Below are 27,748 nucleotides of genomic sequence, written 5' to 3'. Positions count from 1 at the left end.
GTTTCTGTATTACCTTTAGTAAAACTTTCCTTGCATGAGATATCAAAGAGATTGTCAGATGATTTCCACATTCCGTTGGGTCACCTCTCTTTGGAATTGCATAGGTTAAGAATGATGGAAAACCAACTAATAGATACGTTGATCTTAGAGATCTATTACTGTCTTGATTCCTCTGTTCTCTTTAATATCCTTTCAGAGAGGGTGTTCAACTGGGTATATGTCCATTGACATCATGAGAAAGCTGAGCAAGTGTTAGGAGGGTTTTCATTCTGATCCTGTTAAAAATAACTTCTCTTTCTGAATATATTATTCATGTATGTATGATTTTCATTTGCCTGCTCTGATGGATCATTGCCTTAAAAATTAGTCTCTCACTTAGGAGAGTGTTTTTGTTTTTGATTTTTTCCCCATTGCTTTGGGTCATAGTACCAGAAAGAAGAGGTGGTGTAAGAATCTGTCGGCATTTGCACTATAATGTAGCAGTTCAAATCCACCAGCTGCTCCAGGAGAGAAAAGATGAAACTTTCTCTTCCTGTAAAGATTTACAGCCTTGAAAACCCTATATAAAGTTGCTATGAATCAAAATCAACTCCACAGCAGTGGGAAGGTAGACTGTTATGTTTTGGTTGTTGTTGTTGTTAAGTGCCATCGAGTTGGTTCCAACTCACAGCGACCCAGTACAGGGTTTCCAAGGAGCAACTGGTAAGTTTGAACACCCGACCTTGCAGTTCTGCACTTATTCTTCAGCACCATACCAGAAGTTTAAGAGCAGGCTGCAAAAAGTTAATTGTGAACTTAAATTCAAAGATACAAAGTCTCAACCCTGGAGAAAAGACTTTAAAAAGAAGTCTACTTAACCATTTTCAATTTATACTAAAAGTATACATTGAAGCTTACTAATTTCAACATAGATGAAGGGGCTTCAAAAAGTGTGGAAAAATGAAATTAAAATATAATGGCATTTTCCCATACACTTTTTATAATCCTCTTGTATTTTTTACTCTCATGGCAGAAAAATCACGTCTTCTTATGCTGTGGGATGGTTGATCCTACATGAAGACAGAAAGGATCCTGCCCACTCCCTGTTAAAGAGTTAGAGTTGTTACTAAGGGAAGAAAGAAAAACAACTTCCAAATGTCTCGGAACTTGTATGCTTTCCATCTATGACAGCCTCATAGTCAACAATCCTAATCCTTTGTCAGCCCACTGGGTCATTTATAAGAAGCTGGTATATAAATTCACAAGATAATGGTCTCTCCCTTTTTTCTGGCTCTGAATAGGCTGCATCGTCTGGCTAATGTTCTCACATATGGGAGGCTGGAAGATATGAGATGGTCTTTCTTGATTGATCCTTATGTGTATTCATTACATTTTAGTTCTATAACCCTTTTGAAATACATGTTTTTAAAACATTTGGGCAGAAAAAAGGCTCCAATAAGGAACAACATGTACTCTTTAGCTGACTTGTGGGTTCATTTTTAAATTGCTATTAGGAACAGGACTGTAACCGTAGAGATCATCATTCAGGTATATAGAAAGATGGGAAAGGGAACACGTATGTGGTAAGCATTTGCTAGGTTGCTGGTATTGGAATAGATTCTTCTACTTTTGTTGTCATTATCACGTGAACTATTGTTTTCTGAGTGTTTACTGGGGCCCCCAGTCAGTCTGCTAGGAAACTTGCATGTATTACAATTTAATCCTCACAGATTCTACAAAGTAGAAATGGGATAGGAAATGAAAGTTTAGAGAAAGAATATAATCTTCCCAAAGTTATTCAGCTAGCAAAAATCCAATCTACCAATTAAAACCCAGATTTCTCTTTTTAGCATCCGAGCTGTATCACTTCTACTTTTTCTCCAAAATGACATAACTGAATTGGTGGCATTTGTGAAAACACATACATTTAATAAAAACTAGAAACTTGTAAACTTAAAAAAAATAAAGTACATTACACTGAAACCTGTGAGAGCTGGAAATCTATAGGACTACCTTGGTTTTCCACCTTCCACAGGGTGCAATCTTACCGCTTTTTGTTGCTTTAGTAGAAAACATTTGCATTTTTCTTCTTTGAGTGGTTTCTGCCATCTGCGGGTTCCGGCTTTCACAGGTTTCACTTTCGCTGCTCTTGTGCCATCAAATCAGTTCTGACTCATAGCGACCCTGTAGATAGTTTCAAGGAATGGCTAATGGGTTGAATCAGCAACCTGACCTTGTGGTTAGCAATTCAATGCCTATTCTACAGTGCCATACCAGGATTCCAGGTTCTACCATTATTATTAAGTGCATCAAGCCAGTTCCGCCTCATACAGAACCTGTATAGAGTTTCCGAGGAGTGACTGGTGGGTTTGAACAGCCGACCTTGTGGTTCTAACAGACTTTGAGATTCAGTTCTTATCCTGTAGTGCCACACCACTCTAGTACCTTTCAAATACTTTCACCCAATCCTCAGGGCAAAGAAATTTTAATGACTCATAAAATTGGACTGGTTGTCAAAAATCTTTGAGCCATGTCTCCCTAATACTATATTTCCATATCCTTGTTGTGGTTGTTGTTAAGTGCCGTGGAGTCGGTTCCGACTCATAGCGACCCTACACAGGGTTTCCGAGGCTGTAAATCTTTATGGGAGCAGAAAGCCTCATCTTTCTCCCGCGGAGCGGCTGGTAGTTTCGAACTGCTGACTTTGTGGCTCGCAGCCCAATTCGTAACCTTAAAAAAGTATTGTTTCTACCACAGCCATATCTGATTCTCCCATTCCAATAAAAGACAGATTCCCTGGAACAAGTGAAATGAAATGGAGAATCGAGACCAGTCAGATTCATTGTGGTAAGAGTTTTAAAAGGCTTGTGGATATTCAGTGGATCATTTGAGAAATTCATCTGGTGACAAATGTAAAACTTTGGAGACAGTCACATTGGAGTTCCATTATCATTTGGCCGTTTTCTAACTGAAACTTGGGCAGCTTACTTGAGACTCTCTAACCCTCAGTTTCGTTATGCAAAATGAGGAGTGTGGATTAAAAGATCCTTAAAATCCCTCCCATATTAATGTTCTCTAATTCTATTAACGTGTAGTGTCTGTTTTATAATTACTTTGCTATCCAGGGAAAGTCCCATCATATTGTTTGGATGTATGCATCAGTTATAGCTATTTATACACTATAGCATTTAAGTAATCTTCAGATTTCATTTCTCCCAAAACGTCAGACTTGGACGACCCTCCCTTCCAAGGTTTGCCTGTAAATGGGAAGCTGGGATATCAAAATGATCCAATGTAGCAAGTCAGTAATAAGATTAGAACTCATGATATCTAAGTCTCCAAACAACTATAGGTACATTTTCCCATCAAAGCCATTTTTATTTTACAGATGCCTCAAGCAAGGCAAGGCATTTAATAAATTGTAAGAAACAGAATAGGACTTAAGCTAAGCATGCTTTCTAAAATTCCCAGAGTCCTGGTGTGGCACTGTGGGTTAATGCACTGGACTGCAAAGTCAGTTTGAATTGCAAGGTCAGTGGTTCAAGCTCACCAGCCACTCCTCAGAAACCCTATACAGGGTTGCTATGGGCCAGAATAGACTCAATGGCACTTAACAACACAACATGTGAAGTCCTGGTGTGGCACTCTAGGATAAAGCACTGGACCATAAGGTCAGTTTGAACCACAAACTGGACAATAAGGTCAGTTTCAAATCACCAGCTGCTCCTTGGTAATCCTATACAGGGTTGCTATGTGTCGGAACTGACTTGACGGCAGGCACTTAACAACAACAATAACAACACAGCATGTAGAGGAATACTGGTGGTACTTAGGATAAGCTGTGGACCACTAACCATAAGGTGAGTTTGGTGCAGGTCAAACTCACCGGCACTCTTTCTGCTCCCGTAAAGATTTACAGCTCTGGAAACCCTATACAGGGTCGCTATGAGTCAGAACTGGCTTGACAGCAGGAGGTTTAATGCAGCATGTGGACATCTGAGTCGCCATCTGAATGATTACTATTGAAATGTCCATTGTTCTTTGCTAACTTGACAAACATTTGAGTGCTTGTTAATCTATGGCAGCCTGTGTACTAGACCTGATGAGTTAGATGGAGGGTATCATGCAGTTTCTGTCGTCGGGGTACACAGTGCAGTGAAGAATTTGGGCTCGTACGACTGGTCATTTGTGTGAAAAATGGTCACTAGTAAGGTAGTTGTATGTAAAGTTGCCATGGGAGACAGGAATACTTTGTCCAACCTGACAACCAGTCAGAATTGCCTGGAGAAGATGATCCCAGAGATGTCTTAAAGAATGAGTGATTGCCAGGTGGACAGAGCTCTCTGCATGGAGGGAACCCGTTCCCAAGCACAGTAACCAACTGCAGTGACAGGTATATAGCAAGGTCTTGGAGAGCCCTGTTTGCCACGCTGAAGAGTTTGGACTTCTTTGAGGGTGTCAGGAAATCACTGAATACTTAAATATAGGGGTGGCAAGGTCAAAATTGCATCTTTGATGGCTCATCCTGGTTGAAATTAGGAGTGATATTGAAGGGAGGGCTGTTGTTATTGTTAAATGCCTTTGAATTGGTTCTGACTCATAACGGCCCTATATAGGGTTTCCCAGGCTGTAAATCTTTTGAGAGCTGAGTGAGGGTGCTAATGTCAAAAATTGGAAGTAAGACAAGAGTCCAGCTAAGAGACAGTGAAAATTCATAACAAATGCTGGGTGATGTTGGTGGAAATGAGAAGATGGATTTAGTAGTATCTTTGTAAACTAATCCTGAGATTTACGTCATCTTGGTTTGTGCTACATAATTTCACAGAGTCTAGGGTAGTAGGTAGGGTTGGGTGAAGCCAGAAACTGCTGAACAACATGAATTATTTACTCTACCAGCTTTTTACCAGCCTCTCTATTCTCTAAGACAATCTGCTTGAACCCTAGCCTTGGTTCTCCTGAAAATTTAAGAGACCCTAATATTGTCTTCTTTCTGTCCCAGTGGTCTCTGGTACAAGCTACAAACTTATATGGTCCTTTTTTTTTTTTTTGCCTGGGTTCAACAGCTTATAAGCCTTCCTCCTATACATACATAAAATGTATATAATAATAAGTGGAATATTTGATGCACTCTGCTACTTTAAGGTCCTTAAAATAAAGAATTCCTAAGTGCTTGGTAGATATAGTGAATATAGTAGAAAAAAGATAAAGTGTCTGTTTAACTATCTGTGTAAAGCAATTGTAACTTGAGATTTTTTTTTTTTTTTAAATGTAAATACTGGCACCAAAACTGAATGCAAAAAGCCTCCTGAAAATACAGACTGGTATATCACTGGTTAGAATTTCCTTCATTTTGCAAAGCCACGAGCCACATGCATCAGCTCACCACAAAGTCATTAAGCCTTTTTAAGCTCAGATGAAAAACATTAACAAATACCACAAAAGGCTTTAGTATAGCCCCTTTGTTCATTCACATATGGCACTTTATAACTCCTGCGCCACTCCGGTCGTGTGTTTGTTTAAGCTGCCTCCATCAGACCGGTCCTGAAAGAACAAAAGACATCTTGAGCAATCCTAAGCAGGAAATGGGCTAATCTAAACATGGTTTGTGACACTTTAAGTAGAATAGAAAGGGGAGGGATTGATTAGTCATTAATGTCCAATTGGCTCCACATGGATGTTGCAATAATAAAGCCTTTTTTCAGAGCAGTAGCTGAGTTATTGAATTAGAGGTTTATGTTTCCTCAGAGCTGACCTTAGGGAATTCCCTTTTGGTTCTTCTTGTTGATCTTTTAAAGAGAATGGAGTTTCTAATAGAAAAAAATAGAAGGCTTATCTGCAAGATACTTGTTCCTAATCCTACAGCCAAGGAATGCATTAATTAAGCATCATTTTCATTTCTGCTATGAGTCCAGTCCTTAGCGCTTTCTTTGCATGCCCTTGCATCTTTGGTGGGGCAGTAGTTCAGAGACCAATTAGACAGTGGCATTGGACTTCATAACTGGTATTGTGTTCCTCTAATGTGCCTAGCTGTGCAGCGAAGTGGCATCCTTATGGGGTTGCAGGGGCAAAGTGAAGTTCCAGACAAGGGATGGTGGGCTTTGAAAATCAAGAGTTATTTCAGATCATTGAGACTGGGGCGACTTTGGTGCAAGGAGAAATTCTCTAGACTGAAAGTCAGAAGACCTCCATTCTCACTCTGAGCCTGTTCCTTATTGCTGTTGTGTGTTTCCAAGAGTGGCTGGTGGGTTTTAACTGCTGATTTTGCAGTTAGCAATTCAGTGCTTATCCTACACCACCATATCAGGGCTTCTGCTCCAGTATTGTTGTTGGTAAGTGCCGTTGAGTCGGTTCCGACACAGAGCTACCCTGTATAGGGTTTTCAAGGAGCAGCTGGTGAGCTTGAACTGCCAACTTTGCAGTTCAGTGCATTAACTGCACCACACCAGGACTCCTAATTAACACCAAACCAAATCCACTATTGCTAAGTTAATACAACCCATAGTGACCCTATAGAATGGAGTTGAACTGCTCTATGGGGTTTTGTTGTTCTTACTGTTAAGTGCCATCAAGTTGGTTCCGGCCCACAGCAACCCTGTATAGGGTTTCTTAGGAGGGGCTAGTGAGTTTAAACCACCGATCTTATGGATAAAGTCCAGCACATTAACCCATAGCACCACATCAGGACTCCTAAGCTATTATACTTGTTGGTGTTACATGCCGTGGAGTCGATTCCAACCCATCGTGACCCCCACATAGGATTTCCGAGGCTGTAAATCTTTACGGGAGCAGAAAACCTCATCTTTCTCCTGTGGAACAGCTGGTAGTTTCAAACTGCTGTCTGTGAGATTAGCAGCCCGACTCATAACCACTGTGCTGCCAGAGCTGGCAATTGATTATTTCAGAAGAAAGTCACATGACCTCTCTGGGCCTTTGCTCCCTTATCTATACAGTGATGAGGGATAGTTACCATCTTAACCATTTCAAAGAATTCTAAAGATAATCAAGATGTTGTGGCTCTGTAGATAAAGTGCTGGCTCACCAAGTTGATTTGAACTGCAAGGTCGGTGGTTCAAACTTGCCAGCCCTCCTGGAAACCCACCCTATACAGGGTCACTATGAGTTGAAACTGACTTGACAGAACTGAACAACAAGAACAACATTCGCTGAAAGCAGATTGTAAATCGTATTGCTTGCAAAATTGCTTCACATACCCAGTGTTCCTGTGGAAACTGACCTCTGCTCTAGCATATCAAGAAGGGAAAAACGGCTCTTTGGAGAATTACTTTGGCACTCTGACTATTGAAATGTCTGTTTCCAAATTGCCTACAGGGAAAAAATATGTGTACATTACATAGTCTGCTGTAGGATAAGCACTGGACTGCTAGCTGCAAGGTTGACAGTTCAAATCCACCAGCTGCTCCTCAGAAAACCCTATACAGGGTGGCTATGAATCGGAACCGACTTGACAGCACTCAACATGACAACAACATCCATTCGTCCATCTGTCTACATACATATATGTTGTTGATTCAGAGATTTTCTTGATGCAGACAGGCTTGATAGTCAAGGGAAATAGAATATTTGCTTTCGTGCGTTAAAGAACTTTAGGATGAAAACAGAAATGACAGTTTATCTATTGTCTTTCCCCATACTGGAAAAAAAAGGATTGAACACCTTAATTGAAGTACCACAAGTAATTGTTTAATTCTTGCTCTATTCTTTCCTTTTTTCTTGTTTAAAACCTCTCTCAAACCCAGAAGAACTTTGCATCCATATGTTGCGTTTGGCTGTTAGTTACGCCTTCTCTACATAAGTCCGCTCATTATAAGCAGGTTGCCTTTGCTAGCCTGCTTAGCTAATTTTCTACAAAGGCATAGAAAAGCAAACCATACTCTCCACTCTTGGCATACCATCTTCTCAGAAGATGAACCCATCACTTCTATAATGAGTAAGGCTCTTGCTCAGCCATGGAATATGTTCTCCTGCCAAATAAACCACTAGACTAGTCAAATCCTTTTAACACACACACATGAAAATCAAATGTGAATTCCAAGCAGCTTTTTTTATAATGAAAGTAAGTCCACATTCTGGCAGTAAATGGGAATGAGAAGTTTAGTAGAAGGCGCCTATAATCATATAGACAGTCAGCCATTTTTTCAACACAGTGAAGTCGACATGTTCAATATTGAGAACCGGAGTCCTGGTGTAGCACTGTAGGTTCTGCACTGGACTGTGAATTGCAAGGTCGATGGTTCAAAACTACCAGCTGCTCCTCGGAAACCCTACACATGGTAGTTATAAGTCAGAATCAACTTGACGGCATTTAACAATAACAATATTAAGAACCTGGTGTGGCACTGTAGCATCAGCTATGGACTATGAGCCACAAGGTCAGCAGTTCAAACTCACCAGACTCGATGACATTTAACAACAGCATATTAAGATAGACTTTGTGGAGATAAACACCGGTGGAAAAAAACTGCTGTGGGCTCATTCATCAGACTGCAAAGTCATTTAAACTGCAAGGTGGGTGGTTCAAGCTCACCAGCTGTTTCTTGGAAACCCTATACAGGGTCGTTATGGGTCGGAATTGACTCAATGGTACTTAACAACATCAGCACTTAACAATAATATAGAATATGAACATCCTTTCTTAATTTTTCATATTTTCTCCTGAAATGTCTTCATCTTCTGCTCTAATTATCATTTTATCTGGTTGCTGTTTTTATTTTGATTAGTTTTTATCCAGTCAATTCCCTGTCATGGGGACCCTGTGTGCAGAGTGGGACCGTCCGCTCCACTGCGTGTTCAAAGCTGTGCCACTGTGGAAGAACATCACCATGCCTGTTTTCTGAAGTGCCTCTAGGCAGATTCGAACTTCCATTCTTTGAGCTAGTAGTCAAATGCTTAACCATTTGCGCCACAAAGGGATTCCTTTTTCTCTATTAGCTCCCAAGATACACTCCCCCTCCCCGCACACACACAAACTAAAAAAGAGTTGCTGTCAATTGTGTTCCAACTCATGGTGACCCCATGTGTGTGACAGCAGAACTGTGATCACAGGGCTTTCAGTGACTGATTTGGGGGAAGTTAATCTCCAGGCCTTTCTCCTGAGTGCCTCTGAGTGCACTTGAAGCTCCAAACTTTTGGTTCGTTGCTGAGCTTGTTAACCATTTGGACCACCCAGGAACTCCAGCCTAACCGAGGGATTATCAGATGCATCTTGTAACTTTTTTCTCAAAACCCACACAGGAGAATCAATATTCTATTGATAGAGTGAGATAGTCTGAAATACCTTGTCAACAATCTGTCACACACCTCACTCGTCTACATGTGCATGACTCTCTATATCAGTAAGCAGCAAGTGATGGCATTTTGCGCTTCTTAATAATTCATTTGGTAAACAAGACCATCTTCATGAATTCACATATTTAAAAAAAAAACAAACTGATTTTTCTGGTTGCTGCGAAATTTGTTGCTTTCCTGTTTTAGTTTGGTTATTTGGCCTTTTCTCTCTCCGTACCTTCCTACCTCCCTCTGACCCTTCCTCACGCCTTCTCTCTCTTGTTCTTGCTTTCTCTTTCTTTATGTTGTTGTTGTTGTTAAGTGCCATCAAGTCGGTTCCAACCCATAGCGACCCTGTACAGGGTTTCCGAGGGTGTAAATCTTTACGGGAGTCGAAAGCCTCATCTTTCTCCTGCGGAGCGGTTGGTAGTTTCGAACAGCTGACCTTAAGGTTCGCAGCCCGATTCGTAACCACTACGCTACCAGAGCAGCTGTTTAGTGGACATGCTGGTATGGAGCTGTAGGATCAGCACCAGACTGCACAAACAACAAGGTCGGTGGTTCAAGCCCACCAGGTGCTCCTTGGAAACCCCTACACAGGGCCCTTATGAGTCAGAACTGACTCAACAGTACTTAACAGCAGCAGCAGCAGTACCCGAATATGTGGATATACCACAACTTGCTTACCCATTCTCCACATGTTTCCAGTTTGGGACTATTACAAATAGAGCTGTTATTGTATTCATATATAAATCTATTTATGGATAAACATTTAGAATTGGCAGGTTGTTGTTGTTATTATGTGCCATGGACTCGGTTCTGACTCATAGCAACCTAGCTAGTACAGGGTTTCCAAGGCTGCAAATCTTTACGGGAGCAGAAAGCCTCATCTTTCTTCCGCGGAACAACTGGTAGTGTCTAACTGATGACCCTGAGGTTAGCAGCCCGATTCTTAAACCACTACGCTACTAGAGCTCCTTTAGGTAAGTGTATATTTAACTTTATAAAAAACTGTCAAACTGTTTCTAAAATGGGTTTTGCCACTTAATAATGTCACATCAGTACAGGCCACATCCAGTTGTACCAGATCTTTGCCAACATTTACTTTTGTACGCCATTCTAATGGGTGTTAAATGATATCTCAGTGGGGATTGAATTTACATTGTCCTGGTTAACTAATGATATGAATAACTATATACTTATTGGTCATAAGTATATTTTCTTTTGTCATGTGTTCAAGTCTTAGGCCAATTTTAAAATTAAGATTGTTTACATTTTTGTTGGTTTTTGGAGACATTCTTTGTATATTCTGGATACAAGTTCTTGTTAGATATATGTATTGTACATATTTTTCTTCAAAAGGTGATGATAGCAGAGTTTGAGTCCTCCAACTTTCTTCAAGTTTATTTCTGTTGCTCTTATGGCTTTACTTTTTCATATTTAAACTTGCCAATTTTTTAAAAAAAAGACTTTTACTTTTTTGGAATTTTACTGGGATTGTGTTGAGTGAGTCTATAGGTAAATAGCTGAGAAATGACATCTTGACAACATTGAGCCTTTCAGTCCATGAACATGGTATATTGCCTTTTTAGTCCAAGTTTCCTCAGTTTTTATAATCTTGCATTCCTTGGATAAATCCTACTTAATTATGATGTATTATGATATTGCTGGATTCGGTATGCTATAAGAATTTTTGTATTTAACTTCAAGTTTGTGTCAGGGTATGCTAGCTTCCTAAAATTCCCTGGGAAGTATTCCTTCTTTCCCTACTTTCTGAAAGATTATGTGTAAGATTATTATCTTTTTTCCTTCCATATTTGATAGACTTTACCAGGAAAAACATTTGTGTGTGCAGTTGTCTTTGTGGGAAGATTGTTCAGACTTTCTATTTGTTCTTGAGTGAAGACTTGCTGTTTGTTTCTTTCAAGGAATTTGTTCATATCATCTAAGGTGTCAGGTTTATCAACTAATTGCACCATCTGGGTCATCCTTCTGTTGATGTTTTTTGATCTTCCGTGCCAATATTTTGCATATATCATATTCATTCTGTTTGACAAATCATAGGTTTTAGTGGGCATGTGAGATGGTATTATTAACTCTGTTTAACAATTCTTTATTCACTAGTAGTCAATGGGACTTTGTCAGTGATAATTTGTCAGTTTCCATCTTTTTATCTCTTCTAATACATACTTGTTCATGTTACTCCCCTGCTTCACAACCTTAAAAGTTTCCTGGATTGACATCTAAGGTACTTATCAATCTGTTGTTGTTAAGTGCTGTTGAGTCGGTTCCAACCCATAGCATCCCTGTACAGGGGTTCCAAGGAGTGGCTGGTGAGCTTGAACCACTGCTCTTGCAGATCAAACTGACTTTGCAGTCCAGTGCATTAACCTATAGCACCACACCAGGACTCCATTCAGGTTCTACTTAATCTTCTGATTTCATGCCTTAGCTCCCCTTCATTTTCCCCATAAGCTCAAGCATAGCCACCTTCACACTCCCTCAAGAGCTACTGTGTTTTTTGTAGCAGCTCTGTGCCTTCATTCCCACCTGGACCGCCTTCCTTCACAGTCCTAAGTGCTGGTGAATTCGTATTCTTCCCGTAAGATGTGGTGTGAACCCCACTTCCTCTCTGACGCCTCCCTGACATTCATTGGTGTCTGCCCCAACAGTGTTAATAGCTTCTCTTCTTTGCTTTCACAATATCTTTATATTACCTTTATTAGGACTTACGCTGTATTTATAGGTCTCTTTTCGTTGCTAGGCCAAACTATTTAAAACCAAGGCACAGCCATTATTTATCTTTGTACACCCCAGCACCATATAGGACGCATCTAAAATATGTCTGAAATATTTGCTGAATTTAAGCATGTTATAGAATTAGCCAGAGTTCCTCCTTAGAGAGGAACACACAAGCCCACACTCATTTTACTTATTCACATAGCCCTTAGAGTTTAGGGAGAACGGGGCCTCTTTGGAAATTGCAGGAGTGCATTTCCATGGCAGTGGGCTATCATGGTGAATTTGGTCTTCTTCCCAGCTCATCTGGAAAAACTTAAGTTATATCTTCTCTTTGTTGTTTAATGCCGTCAAGTCGGTTCTGACTCCTACTGACCCTGTATAGGGTTTCCAAGGAACGACTGGTGACCTTGAACCACCCACCTTGTGATTCAAACTGACTTTGCAGTCCAGCACATTAGCCCACAGCGCCACACCAGGACTCCCTATTAGTCTGTAGGAAATTCAGACTTTCCATTCTCAGTGAAGTAGTCCTGCTGTGAGACTGTAGGATACGCACTGGACTGCTAACTGCAAGGCTTGCAGTTCAAGCACCAGCCACTCCTCAGAAACCCTATTAGAACAGGGTTGCTATGAGTCTGAACCAACTTGATGGCACTTAACAACAACCACCTTTACAATGAAATGTATTTGAAGTGGATCAATAAATGGGAGTTGACTATTCGGTTTTGCTGGAGGTAGAGAGAAAGTTATGACAGTAAAGCCAGATCTCAAATGTTAATCACCTGGGGCATCGGAGATAACTTAGAATAATATTGAAATGTCTTTGCACCTGACATTCTCTACAAACCTGTCTGCTTTTCTGTGTGTGCAGGCAAGTATATAAATTGCTGAATCCATGTCAGTTGTAAAGTCATGGCACTGAGGGCATCATCAATTACCATGGTGATCCTCAGGAAAAGACATGGTCGTATCTGAATGAGTGTTCCACTTCCAGAGTAATGTATGCCTTCATCTGGCCCAGCAGTCAGCATATTGCCCTATGTTGATGGATACTGTCAGCTGGAAGCTACACTACATTTCACTGCACAATAAACATGGCTGTCAAAGCCACATAAAGTGAAATCAATTTATCCTGTAGGTCAGTGCATTTGAAATGAAATTAATGTACTGTGGGTATGGTGGCAAAAAGGTAGCATATTAGTTATGCATCTTGGAATCGGAGATTTTCATATAAGGGATCGTTCTGTCAAGTAGACCTAGAACAGGGCTGTTTATAAAATATGTTCTTTATTTTTACATGATCTTCTTCAGAGAGTTGTTCCCCCACCCCCACCCCCCTTTCATCTTCAGAAAAGAATTCACAGTATTAGCCAGTTTGGCCCTTTTAATCCTGTCTTTTGTTTGCAATATATGATGGTCATATTTGCCAAATAATAGTGCACGTTAATGTTCTAATTTATTACTAGCCTTGACACAAATTTCTACTCAATCAAGATATCTAGAAATAGAGAAGAAGGGGCAGAGATTGATTGGGTCATGTTGTTCCTGTATAATAACTCTACTGAGCTAAAGGATTTACTTTTTTTCCCAGAAAAATAAAAATGTTTGTTTTAATGTACATTTTGCTCCTAAGCTTTTGAGGGTGGGTTTTCCTGTTTATGCAGTTAAACCTTGGCTGAGATGATCAGTCCAACCACTTTGCATTTAGACAAAGACGTTTTAGTAAGACCGACAGTCAACAGCTACCACATTGTAAAGCATGCATCTATGTGTCATAAAGGTGGGGGGCATGAACACATAGCAAGAGTTCCATGAATTCATCGGATCATTCATTCATTTATGTAACACATTTTACTAATTGAAACTCCATGAGCCAACTACTTTACTGGATCCTAAGTATAGAGCCTGTACAAGAGTTAGTTTCCTACTCTCAAGACAGGTTCATTCTAGAAAATAGACAATAGAAGGAATTTAGACAGAGTTTTATAGGAAGATGTTGAAGAACTAACCTTAAACAACAGTACAAAATAGATCAGATTCTGGAAATGAGTATCTCTTAGTTTACTACTCCTTGCATGTTAAGTTGAAAATCAGATTTTTATTTAATAAATATTGAATATTATGTTAGGAATCTATGGACTACAAGAACAAGTGCAACATAATCACTAACTTTATGAGTTTCATATTCCTGGGGATGGGGTAGAAAGGTTAGAGGGTGATAATCCCATGAACAAGTAATTACTATGCCACATGTAGACAGGAAAGAGGAATGAAGGCAGCCTGGGAAACATCATTGCATCATTTCTTTCCCTGAGTTACCCTTCCCATCTGTTGATTGTACTCTCCCAGTCACCCACTAATTCCTACTCATTTATCAAGACTCAGCAGAGACGTCACCTCTCCTAGGAAGCATTTGCTGATCATCCTATCAGATGCTCTGTTGGCACTTAGTTTACTTCAAAGTTGCCCTCAGTTACGTCTTAAAAGCAGTGGCTGGCTTCTTAGTGTCTGTGTCTCTAATAACCACCATAAAGCGTAGCTCACAATAATTGATCTATTAACCTTTTCCATTGGCTTCATTAATGAAATCCACCAGTTATTTGGATAAGATTTGAAGGATGAGTGGGATTTACTGTTGTAAAGAAAGAGAAGGGTCCTTCCAGACAGTGAGAAGAGCATGAGTCAAGGTAAGGTGTGAAAAGGCAAGGAGGAAAAGATACAGTTTGAAGTGATTGGGAGTTTCGGTGAATGAGACTAAAAAGAGAGGTTAAAGGTCAGCTTTCAAAGGAAGGAATTACAGTGGGCAAGTTTAATATAAAATGATGCCTAGTCATTGCTTTATCATCTAATGGAATTAATTACTGTCAACGTGCTAAACCTGTTGCCATTGTGCTGATTCCAGCTGACTATACAGGGAAGCGTAGAACTGCCGCCATCTTTTTCCTGACCACCCAGCTCCTTCGTAAATGTACATGCAAAACATGCATAATTGATTCTGCTCAATCTGCCATTGAGACCTACATCATAAGGACCTATAAATCTGTCATGTGAAACTGTGTTCTGTTTCCAAGAGGTCACTTAGAAATTAGACCAAGGACAAACAGCTGAACCAGGCAGCAAGTTGTGTTGCATTGTCCGGATAATAATGCTTTGCACCCATCTTGTTCTACCTGCCCTGACATTACAGGAAGTAAAGCAATGAATGGCTCTGCAGCTAAACTACAGCAGTATTATTGTTGGCCAACAGGAGGCGCCACTGTGGCTGAAGCACGAGTCTACAGGGATGCCCGCGGCCGGGCCAGCAGTGAGCCACACATCAAGCGACCAATGAATGCATTCATGGTTTGGGCAAAGGATGAGAGGAGGAAAATCCTTCAGGCCTTCCCTGACATGCATAACTCCAACATTAGCAAAATACTAGGTGAGTGCAGCAGTTCTTCTGCTCCAGAGGGAAAACAAGGGCATAATGAGACTCCTAAAGGAGACTGTTAGATGCAATTTGGTCAGGTGCTGCAGGAAGCCTGAAGTCTTTGTAATCTCTGCATTCCCTGCCCCTAAATGTAGCATTTAGAGTTAAGAGATTATTTACATCTACCAGGTGCCAGGACTGGGCTGCCTAAAAAATGAGTGTAGAGACAGAACTATGAATAGTATGTGTTAATACTGTGTATTTGGCATCTTTGAGAGGTCACCGATAAACAGGATCATGGAGACAAGCTCTATCGTTTTCCTTACTGTATCTTAAAATCGCAAGTGGCTACCAAGTCTTGGAAACACTCACAGACCGTGCTGTTTTCTGCTTTAGTAGGCTTGGGTTCATGTGCCCCACTAAAAGAACTCCTCAAGGACTAGGAGTGAGCCCCAAAAGGGTGTGAAATTCATGGAGTGCAGAACAGTGCCTCTAAAGATAACTTTAAAACTTATAAAATAAAGCTACATTCACTTTAATAAGATATGACTAGTTCAAATTTCATAGCAGTGAGTTAAACACATAGACCACAGGGCAGAGGCCCATTCTGTGGTAAATTGCCAGAGTGGGTCTCCTGTTTCTCAGGATTATACTCAAGCCTTGTTCTAATAGTATAAAGTTCACCCAGTGCAGATTATACAGTTTGGAATTATGGTGCTGAACATATTGAACATATTTTATTCAACATGCAGCATTACAGTCAACATGTTTCCTCCTTAAAAAGAAAAAACACAGAAGGTACTGTTCAACTTAGGCTGTCATGATGTGACAAAATCTCAAAGGAAGCTGTTTAAGAAGCTGAAAGACATTAGACTTAAACTGTGGTTTTAATTTTTTAAATGTTTTGTTCAAAAGCAATAAATATTTAACCTGAATAAATATCAGTGATCTGGACGTACACAAAGACACATGTTTTATCACTGTATAAATAATTTAACTGGATTTTGAGACATTTTGAGGCAGTGACCTCTAAGAAAATTTGCAACACACGTAAGATTGAATAGCAGTAATATCTTTTCTTGTGACTTTTGAATCTCAAGATGGATTAAAAAATGTCATAAAGTGAGGTTTTATTTTCAGAGTTAAAGAGAGATGCATAAGGGTATTCTTTCTAATTTAAAATGCCTTTCAAACAGAAATGTTCCTTCCTATTAGACATTCTTGTATCTTACCTAGTTTTTCATAATTTAAAGACATTATAAAAAAAAGTTTCTCATCTGTCTCTCAAATATACATTTTTTTTTTCCTTTTATTTTAGTAGCAACATAAGGAAGTTTTCAAATGAGCATAGAGTCTCTCTGTTTCCATTTTGGCAGCTGTGGGAAATCTATATTATTGGTGTGCAATCTGTGAAAACGAAATTTATTAGGAGTATAGTAAGTGTATTCATTAAAATGTAAAGTTCTCAGCACATGCATTCCAAGAGTACCAAGAATTCTCTGTTAACTAGATTTTTAGCAATGAGAGTTAGTGGACCACAGAGAAGTCTATCTGTGTAGACTTTTGCCACAACTTTTGCAAAACCATCAGGAAAGAACAGGGATGGATGGATGTGCTATTAAAACAACCAGGATCTTGCTGGCTACAGAGAATATTTGTCCAACTTTTCTACTTGTTTATGTATGAAATATCTCCACTAAAGAAGAGCGAACTTCCAGTCAGCACAGCTGTTACCGCTTTATTCACCAGCAAGACACAAAAATGCCATTTGATACATATAAAAAAACACATCCCTTCTTCGTCAAGTGTTTAGATCATTCTTTATAAACAATATTAGAGAAGTGAATACTTTTTCTTCTTCCTGTATACATTTTTTTTTTTTTTTTTTTTTTTTTTTTTTTTTTTTTTTTTTTTTTTTTTTTGGCAGGCAGTCACCAGGTTACAAATGAGATCTGTTCCTAAGTGTGCCCTCAAGTTGAATTTGTGGCTAAGCCCAAACAGGTGCATATAGTTCTTAGCTGGACTTTAGTGCAAGAAAAGGCTCGAAGCCTTGTCAGTGATTTAAAAGTTGCATGTGCAGCAAGTAAAGGTGATTGCAAAGAAGAATTTGTTGCAAGTAGGGGTCGGTTTCATGCTTCAAAGTGAGGGCAAGTTTATGTAAATTAGAAGGCAATTATGTGCATTCTGTAAATAGAGCTTTTGTAAACTGGGGACTGCCTGTAATTTCCTTGGTACAGCTCAGAACGAACATATATAGTACTCGAAAATAGAATATATAATTGCAACAGGGCCTTCTAGTTCTAAAACCATAACTTGTTAAGTAGAGTTTAGGTGTTTTAAATTAGCCTGGGCCAGGGTAGACAACTGTGCACACTGGTTTAATTTCTAGAAGAATGTCAACATGTGTGGCTTACATGCTACCAAAGGCTAACATCACTCCAGATACAAAATGTGAATTTCTGGGACCAAGAGGGCTCTCCCTGAGTGAGCATCTTCTAGAAAGTATGCTTAGCAAGTTAAGATTTTTTACACTGTCTTAGAAAAGACATGTAGGTGGGGGAGAACCTTGGTATAGGAGAAGATCCTAAAGTAGCCAAGACATGTTTGAAAACATTTTGTATGTAACATCAGTTTTAAATTAATAAGAGAAACAACATAGTTGATGCAGCATGTACACAAGTATTCTTTATACTCTGCTGTCTAACAGAGTAGGTGAATACTCAGTGGTGTGTGGCAATACAAGCTACATTGAGCACAGGTGAGTGAAGCGAAAGCAAGATCTATTTTTAATGGTCGATGCCTAGCATATGTCACTTTGGCCATTTGAAGACTTAAAGTCTGTTTTTACATCCAGGGTCTCGCTGGAAATCCATGTCCAACCAAGAGAAGCAACCTTATTATGAGGAGCAGGCCCGACTAAGCAAGATTCACTTAGAGAAGTACCCAAACTATAAATACAAGCCCCGACCGAAACGCACCTGCATTGTTGATGGCAAAAAGCTCCGCATCGGGGAATATAAGCAATTGATGAGGTCTCGGAGACAGGAAATGAGGCAGTTCTTTACTGTGGGGTAAGTATCCCTGGAGGTAACCACCTGGGCTTCCCCTTCCCTGTAGGAAATGGCAAGATGGCTAGTGCAGTGTGTTGGGGAAGGGAGGAGGTTGTGCCACACTGAAGGGGCTTGACTATGGTCAACTCAAAGCCCAAACTCATTCAATCATAAGTGCACAGGCTTGCAGCCTGGCTCCTGCTGAAATCCAAAACTGTAACTCCAATTCCAACGGATCACCCCTTTCATTGTTTCCCCAATTCATCTAAGATGTTCTGTGCCCACACACAGAGTTTCTGGTAGTTTATTTAAACACACACAAGGAGAAAAGGAGCAAAAATAAAATAAAAAACTAACCCTAAGAAATCCCCAGAAGCTTTCCAACGTCTTCGGGTGGTGCTTCTAACTCTAATCACAATAGTCTGCTTTTGTTGTGGGATTTACCACAAGACAATTGACCCTGACATTGGTTGGGGGGCCTCATTTTTGGCCTAGGACCCAGAACTCCTGTTGCAGTAAATTATTCTGTGGTGGGAGCAGTGTAACAATGTGGATTTTCTTGCTTCAATCACAAACTAGACATGTTTTTGATATCTTCAAGTCAGATTTCATGTCATTTTGTTTAAAAATTAGGTAATAGATTTCTGGTATAAATTTCGACTTGGCTGACTGACTGTCTGCATTCAGAAGAGGCCCCTCATAACCACAGTCGTCAGGATAAGTGGGGGCACAGATGCCTGCAGATTCCAGGGCATAGAGTCAGTAGTGCTGCACCTCTCTCTGGACACAGGTCCAGTCGGGGTGGCAACCAGAGGGCCACCTAGAGGCACAGGCCAGGAGCAGCTGGAATCAGATTGGTATGAAGAGGTTTGAAACAGAAATCTCAAAGATAGAGAAAAGAGGTGCCTTGAAGGAGAAGTAATCACTATTTATTTTAAAAAACACTGAAAATATAACCCGCTGTAACAAAAAGTTGGTTTCAGAAGCACATGTTTAAAAGCGTAACATTAATTTGGAATAGTCAATAGGCCAAAGAGAAAAAAAAGTCAATTAAGGTGTTCTGGGTCATGATTCTATACAGTACATTAGAATGTTGTTCAGAGGAGCATGGGCTTGCTGGTGGGTTTGACTTGCTGGCTGTGCAGTTAGTAGTCCAATGCTTTTCTTACAGTGCCACACCAAGACTACCGTGGTTCAAACACAGACTGCTCTCCTACTTGGGCAAGGTGTTTAGCCTCTCTAAGCTCTTCCTTTTTTTTTTTTTTTTTAATGTGGGAACCAAAACAAATAGTACCTAGCTTATAGGCCTCCATGAGGCATTCCTTTTAAATGGACTTTATATAATGCTTGGAAAAGAATAAGACCAACTTCTGTCATTATTATTATGTAATATGTACATCCCTAGATAATCAGTGGATTTCTTTACATAGTAGCAGAAACTTTTTGCTGGAAAAAGAGGCCTAACCCACTTCATTATTGGAAGATCCCAACAAATGAAGGCATACCAGAATGGTGGTGGTGGTGGTGTGCCATGGAGTCGGTTCCAACTCATAGTGACACTGTACTAGGGTTTCCAAGGCTGTAAATCTTTATGGGAGCAGAAAGCCTCATCTTTCTCCCACGGAATGGCTGGTAGTTTTGAACTGCTGACCTTGAGGTTAGCAGCCCGACTTGTAACCACTATACTATCATACCAGAATAGGACTACCAAAATCCTCTAGATTATAAATGCTTTTATTTTTTAAAGTAATACTTTTAATGCCAAAAAAGAGGGAAAAAAACAAACCATTACAATATAATTAAGCTATTCATATGATAGTTAGAGGACTTACCAGAAATCACCAGTTCATAGTGTACTTTAGGTTCTGTGGTTATTGATGATGTTGTTCAGTGCCATCGAGTCAGTTCTGACCCATAGTGACCCAGCATAGGGTTTCCAAGGAGCAACTGGTGAGCTTGAGCCACTTATGTTGTGGTTCAAACTGACTTTGCAGTCCAGCACATTAACCCATAGCGCTACACCAGGACTCCACTGTGTTTATAGGTAATAAAATCTTAAGATTGTGTGGTACCATCTACTTTCAATCCTATTGGTGTGTGCCTGAAACTGTGTGCAATTTCAATTTAAATAGAGAATAAACCCAAAACCTAAACCCATTCAAGTCATTTCCTACCCTGTAGAACCAAGTAGAAATGCTCCATAGGGTTTCTAACCCTGCAATCTTTATAGAAGCAGACTACCCCATCTTTTTCCCATGGAGCAGTTGGATTCAAACTGCTGAACTTTTGGTTAGCAGCCAAGCACTTAACCACTGCACCAATAGGTGCAATTTTCTACTTGGAATAGAAAAATTTTAAAGCTAGATTTGAGGTCCTTAAGTCTGGCCCTGCTCCCCAGTCTAGTCCCCTGTGTGTCTAATGACACATAGTGTATTTTCTTTGCTCTAGCCTAGAAGACTATGACAGGGGGTTTTTTAGGTCCCTGATAGTTACTTGAATTTATGAGAGTGCAGTGATGCTATTGAATTTGATCCTCTTTATCAAAAAGGGGTCCTTACAACAGCTCTGGATCAAAACATCTCAACACATAAATAAGAAGGCATGTAAAACAATCTATTGAGTGCCTACTTGTATCCTAGGCATTTTAGATATATTAAATCACGTAATTCTCAAAATGTGATCAAGAAGTCAAAGCTTAGAGAGTTTGGTGCTGAATCAGGAGAACAAGCACAGGTTCAAATTCAGATGTCTGAGCCTCCATGCCCAAGTACGATAGCTTTAACTGTCTTCACCGTGTTAAGATCTGTCTGCTAGTCCTAATCTGGCAGTCATGAGTGTGGCTGTACCGTTTGAGCAAGAGCTGGTCTTTGATTGTGATATATGATGGCAACAAAGGCGCTTCGAAATTTATAGACCAAGGATCTTGTTCCTGTTAATCTTGCGGGAGGGTCGTGTTAAACTGGAATGGGGGCTACAGAAGTATAGGCAGATGATCAAAATGCCTTTGTTGTTTCTTCTTAAATCCTGACCATTATCCTATGGCTAACTTTGGTAATAACTTGTTATATAGAGCCAAGTTAGTATTTTCTGATCAAGAATATTTTTTTCTCCGTTGCTAAATTTGATAGATAGCGTGGTTATTACAGAGAGGAGTAGGGAGAAAAACAAGAAACTCAAAGATTGCTATTGACTTTTTGATGGGATGAGGCAAAAATCGATATTTATAGCTGATTTTGAACAGATGCATAACTTTCAAGCCAATAAAATTACATAAATTGCCCAATGTTGTAGTACATTTTACTGACTATACAACGGTAGCTGGTGAGTTCAGGGTTTTGTTGTTTTCTACTTAGCTGTTATGAAGTGAATATACCAGTAGCATGGAGTGGACTCAAGCTAATGCTTATCTTGCATTTAACCCCTTCAGTTGGTAGGTTAAGTATCAGAATTTTGTAAGTAATGAAAAAAGATTCATTAAGGTACATATATCGCTACAATGATACCTTTTACAAAAAGAAGATGACTTGTGTGTTTCAATTTATTTAAAACTATTTTTCAACAGTCTACTTGTGAATGAATAGAGAAGTATGCAGAAACTATAAAATAATAAACTTGGGACTTGGGACTCTATTTTTAATAAGGAACCCCGGTGACACAATGGTCAAGTGCTTAACTGCGAGTTTGATTGGTCAAACCCACTTAGTGCATCCACAAGGGAGAGACTCGGTGAGCTGCTCCCGTCAGCATTGCAGGATGGGGCAGCTTTACTCTGTCACGGGGGTCAGTATGAGTTGAAACTAACCTGATAGCACCTAAATTATTTTAATTATTGAATACTTACTAGATTACATATACTTTATGGACTGGATTATGTAGTTTGTTGACTATGTGACAAATTCACATGATACTATCTTTCCCACTATAGGATTGAAATACGTAAGTTCAGAGATGATAAATAATTTGTCCGAGACTACACAGCTAGTAAATAAATGGCAGAGAAACGGTTTAAACCAGGCTTATCTGAATCTGAAACACATGTCCTTTTCACAATTGCACATACCCAATTAAAGTCTACACATTGCTTAGACCAGGAGTGGGGACTGTCTGGCCCATAGGTCGTATGGTGGTGGTGGTGGTATGCCGTGGAGTCGGTTCTGACGCATAGGGTTTCCAAGACAGTAAATTTTTACAGGAACAGAAAGTCATCTTTCTCCCACAAAACCGATAGTAGTTTTGAACTGCTGATCTTGAGATTAGTAGATCGATTCATAACCACTACAATACCAGAGCTCCTTGTGGGTCATAAAAGGCCCTCAAAATCGTTTGGTGTGGCCTTGCCAAGACAACCACACTTCCAGCCAGCACACCAGGGGTAAATTCATACCCTAGGGGTAAGTTCATTAAATGTTTGACCACATACAGAAGGCTAATTTTTAAGCTTATAATTTTGCCTGGCCCGTGAATGACGTTATAAATTTTGGCAGAAAAAAGGTTCCCCACCCCTGGTTTAAAGTATCAGTTTTGGAGCTTTACTCCAGTTCAAACACTATATGTGCTGCTTACTGGCTCTGAAAACTAATACGTAGTAATCTTCATTCCTTTGAGCTCACCATTTACCTTTGGAAAACAGCTAAACTTGCGGTACCTAGGGATGGTGATAATCTTTGTGAATCCTGAATAAATCAATGCTCATAAAGCCCTTAGAACAATGTCTGGTACCTGGTCAACTCTAAAGTAGAGTTGGGCAGTCTAGAAAAAGAATTGTATGTACAGATATATTTTTAATTGTATTAAAAGAATGATTTTTTATCGTGTTGTACTACAAGTGATTTGAACATTTCCCACTTTGGTCTGAATTCTAAAATTTGTTGAATCAAGCCCCTGAGATGCTTCTAAATATAGTTGAATTAGCATAGACAAACGACTGTTTTCATTGACCCCTTAGTGATACTATCCTCCTGGGGCTAAATTAGATAAAGCACGCCAATAAGTAAAGTAAAAATATTACTATTATTTCTATTCCTTATTGAAGTATCAACTACAGACAAGTGTAATGTCTAGGTTTATCTCCTAATGAAATAAACCTTACTCCCTTCATTTAGAGACCCTGAAAGGGCCTAAAGGTTCAGCAAACAATGGGACTTGGCCAATAGAAATGTTTTAGTTCCTTTGTATTTGGCAAAGCTGGACAACACTCTAGAAATATTTTTGTGATTTGAAAATCATGCAACATTGCTGGCCTCCGCAATGGTCAAATTGTACTCTTTACATGGGCTTGAAATAAAGGCTGTTAGCCATCTCTGCTTGTATCAGCCGCATGACACACATTTCCAAGTTTCTATACCTTTTGTTTTGATGTGTGCACATTCATTATTTGCAAAGCCCCAAAGTTGCCAGCTATTTGTGTTTGTGAAAACTGCAGCGTTTGAATTTTGACTTTGCAAATTGATCTATAAAGGAAGTAAAAATGAATTTTAGGAAAATAACTTCTGGTAGACAAAGCTTGAGCTTGCTAGCTGGTTTTTCATTTTGTTAATTGATTACTCAGTCAATTGGCCAGGGTTTATTTGGAATCAGCAGTGTGCTCAGCAGCATTCTAAATTAATACACTATATGAGGCATTATTTCTATATACAAAAAGCTTTCATGGAATGCTAGACACATACACAATTAGATTAGCAAACATTTGTTATATATACACTCCCTCCCACATATACAGAATACATCGTATAGTGCTACACGTTAAAATAAAGTACTAATCTTGATTTTATGGACAAGAGCAAGTAAAGCACAGAGGAAGAGAGAACAACTGAGCATTCTCGAGGAAGAGTCTTGGGATTTGGAAAGGCTTTGGGCTGGTGGAAAGGAGGGTTAAGCTAACTGTGTTAAAGCATGAAGAAGAGCCTGAACACATGGGAGCATATATGAAAATTATTAATACTAAAGGAGGTCAGCCTAGAGATTTCTCCTGGCTAGGTAGGATAGGGCACTCTTTGGGAAGCTCTTGGAAACCAGGTTTCCTCAGACTTTGGTAGTAATGAACTATGCTAGCTTAATTTTTTGCCTCTTTTTATGTTGATAATGGAGTGTTGATGTGGTGCTGTGGGCTAATGTGTCAGACTGTAAAGTCATTTGAACTTTAAGGTCAGTGGTTCAAGCTCACTAGCTGCTCCTTGGAAACCCTCTACAGGGTTGCTATGGGTCACAATGGACATGATAGCACTTAACAACAACAACATGTTGATAATGGCAATGAGACAACAAGATTAGCCTAACAATTAGTTTATGATTTTTGCATCTGAAGAATCCATTGTAACTTAGGAATGCCCATTTTGTTGTTGTTGCTAAGTGCCACTGAGTCAGTTCCAACCCTGTACAGGGGATCCTGAAAGCAACTGATAAGTTTGAACCACCGACCTTAGAGTTCAAACCGATTTTGCCGTCAAGTGCATTAACCCGCAGTGCCACACCACACCAGTACTCCAGAAATGGCCATAGAAGTCATCTATTTCAAAAAGCCAACTATCGTCTATGTCTACAAGTGCCACTCTTACTTTTCTTAGGGTAGAGAGCTCAACACTTCCCCAAAGAATTGGGTCCTTTGTAGAACCTTTCCTAATGCTAGTAAGTTATTTTCTGTTAACTAAGTCATGCCTTGCTTTTCTGCTCATTTGTAGCTTGGTTCTGATCTTCTTGTTTGGTCTCTCTTAGAGCACATTTCTTATTGATGAGAACAATCACCCTGACATCTCAAGATGCTTTTCTCACAGCCCTCCTTTACCCACCCCCTCCCTCCCATCCAGCCCTCCTTTACCCACCCCCTCCCTCCCATCCAGCTAATTTCAATAATTTTTTCTAAGATAAATTACCCAGGTTTTTCTTTTTCCTGAATCACTAGTTCATTCATTCACTTATTTGTTTATTCATTCCTGGTATTCAAGAGACATTTATAGAGTATTGGTCTAGGTTCTGGGACTATCTTATTGAAAATTCCTGTTCTCATTAAGCTTAAATTCTAGTGGAGGGAGACAATCAATCAATTAATGAATAAGTGAATATCAAATAGTCATACACACCTTAGGAAAAAAGTCAATTAAGGAAAGGGTAGGGGCGTTTCAGATGATGGGGTGCAATTTTAAGTAGAGTGATCATGAAGACCCTCACTGAGAATGTAGCATTTGAGCAAAGACATGAGAAACAAAGGATGAAAACATTTAGCTATCTGAAGAAAGAGGAAAAGAGGAGTCATATGGAACCAAATTTTAGAGCATTTCAGGTTTTTTGCTTTTCAGTCTTTTCTCATAAAACCTAAACAACAGTTTGCCATTTCAGATGTAGTTCTCTGTACCACTGCTGGTACATAGGAAGTGCTTGCATGGCCAGACTTTGTTGTGAGGATTTTGGGGTTTGTTTTTATGTTGAGGTATTGTTGAGGTATAATCCATACTGAAGGCTGTAGTCTTTTTAATCTTCTTCAGTAAGTGCTGAAATTCTTCTTCACTTTCTGTGAGCAAGATTGTCTCGTCTACAGATCACAGGCTCACGAGTCTTCGTCTGATCCTAATGCCACATTTTTCTTCATATACTCCACCTTCTCAGAATATTTCCTCAACATACAGATTGAATAAGTATGGTGAAAGGATAGAAGTCTGACACACACCTTTACCATTTTTGAGTTACCTTGTTGGAAGGACTGCCTCTTCTTGGTCTATGTAGAAGTTCTATATAAATACAATTAAGTGTTCTGGAATTCCTGTTCTTTGTAGTGTTAGCCATAATTTCTTATGGTCCATATATTTCAATACCTTTACATAGTCAATAAAACATAGGTAAACATCATCTTGTTATTCTCTGCTTTCCGCTAAGATCCATCTGACGACCTCAGCTAAAATCTCTCATTTCACACGAACTTCTGAATTCAGCTTTAATTTCCTGTTGATGTATTATTGCAATTATTTTTAATTATCTTCAGTAAAATTTTACTTACATTTGGTATTAATGATGTTGTTCAATCATTTCCACATTCTGTTGAGTCACCTAGCTTTGAAATGAGCACAGACATGATCTCTTCTAGTCGTTTGGCCAGATGAATGAGCACTTCTAGCATTGCATCTGTTTGTTGAAACATCTCAATTGATATTCTGTCAATTCTGGAAATCTGTTTTTGCCAAGTGTTCAGTGCAACTTGGACTTCTTTCTTCAACACCACCGGTACTTGCTCATGTGCTACCTCATGATATGTTTGACTGCTGACCAATTCCTTTTGGTACTGTGATTGTGTAGTCCATCCATCTTCTTTTGATGCTTCGTGCATTGCTCAGTGTCTTGCCCACTTGTTGTTGTTGGTAGGTGCCTTCAAGTTTCAAGAGTGTTTCAACTCACAATGACGGTACGCACAACAGAACAAAACACTGCCAGGTCCTGTGCCATCCTCACAATTGTTATGTTTGAACAACTTGAGATTTGAATTCTTCAGTTCTTTCAACTTGAGAAATTCTGAGCATGTTCTTCCCTTCTGTTTTTCTAACTCCAGGTCTGTGCACATTATAATACTTTAGTTTGTCTCCTCAAGCTACCCTTTGAAAATTTCTGTTCAGTTTTATTTGTTCATCATTTCTTCCATTTGCCTTAACTACACTATATTCAAGAGCAAATTTCAGAGTCTCTCCTGACATCCAGTTTGGCCTTTTCTTTCTTTCCTGTGTTTTTAATGACATTTTGCTTTCTTCCTGTCTCATGTCCATGATGTCACTCCACAGTTCTTTTGGTCTTCAGTCATTAGTGTTCAGTGTGTCACATCTATTATTGAGATGGTTTCTAAATTTAGCAGGATGTACTTAAGATTGTATTTTAGCTCTTGTGGACTTGTTTTCATTTTCTTCAGCTTTCATGTGAAGTTGGATATGAGTAATGGATTGTCAACCCCTGTATTGTTCTAACTGATTTTGAGCTTCTCTTTTGTCTCTTTGCAGAGATGGAGTGGATTTTATTCCTATGTATTTCATTTATGTAGTCTTCATTTATATTATTGATAAAATATACTTGAAATGAATAGGTAATTGGCCTTGCAAAATTCTATCATGTGATCTCTTGTGTTGTTTCTATCACCAGTGGTATATTTTTCAAGGACTGACCCTTCTACTTTGTTTAAAACTTTTGGATTCCAATTGCCAGTAATTATCAATTCATCTTGATTGCATGTTTGATCAATTTCAGATTGCAGACACTAGTAAAAATCTTCAGTTCTTTTATCTTTGGCTTTGCATGTAAATTTGTGCTTGGT

The 27,748-nt window shown here is 39.4% G+C and overlaps 1 protein-coding gene across 5 annotated transcripts in view; it reads left to right on the top strand.

Moving 5' to 3' along the window:
- SOX6 (SRY (sex determining region Y)-box 6) overlaps positions 1-27,748 on the top strand; it is a 691,777-nt gene that overhangs the window by 648,777 nt on the left and 15,252 nt on the right. For 3 of the 5 annotated variants that reach the window (XM_006865784.1, XM_006865786.1, XM_006865787.1), the window contains 2 exons: positions 15,194-15,427; positions 18,270-18,486. In XM_006865784.1, the coding sequence (XP_006865846.1) occupies positions 15,194-15,427; positions 18,270-18,486 (451 nt within the window). The remainder of the gene's footprint in view (positions 1-15,193; positions 15,428-18,269; positions 18,487-27,748) is intronic. The other 2 variants (XM_006865785.1, XM_006865788.1) reach the window with 1 other exon arrangement.

This window comes from Chrysochloris asiatica, unplaced genomic scaffold, assembly GCF_000296735.1.
Source record: "Chrysochloris asiatica unplaced genomic scaffold, ChrAsi1.0 scaffold00083, whole genome shotgun sequence".
NCBI classification, from domain to species: domain Eukaryota; kingdom Metazoa; phylum Chordata; class Mammalia; order Afrosoricida; family Chrysochloridae; genus Chrysochloris; species Chrysochloris asiatica.
Note: the sequence above shows the minus strand (reverse complement) of the source record. Positions and strands in the feature narration are given on the sequence as shown.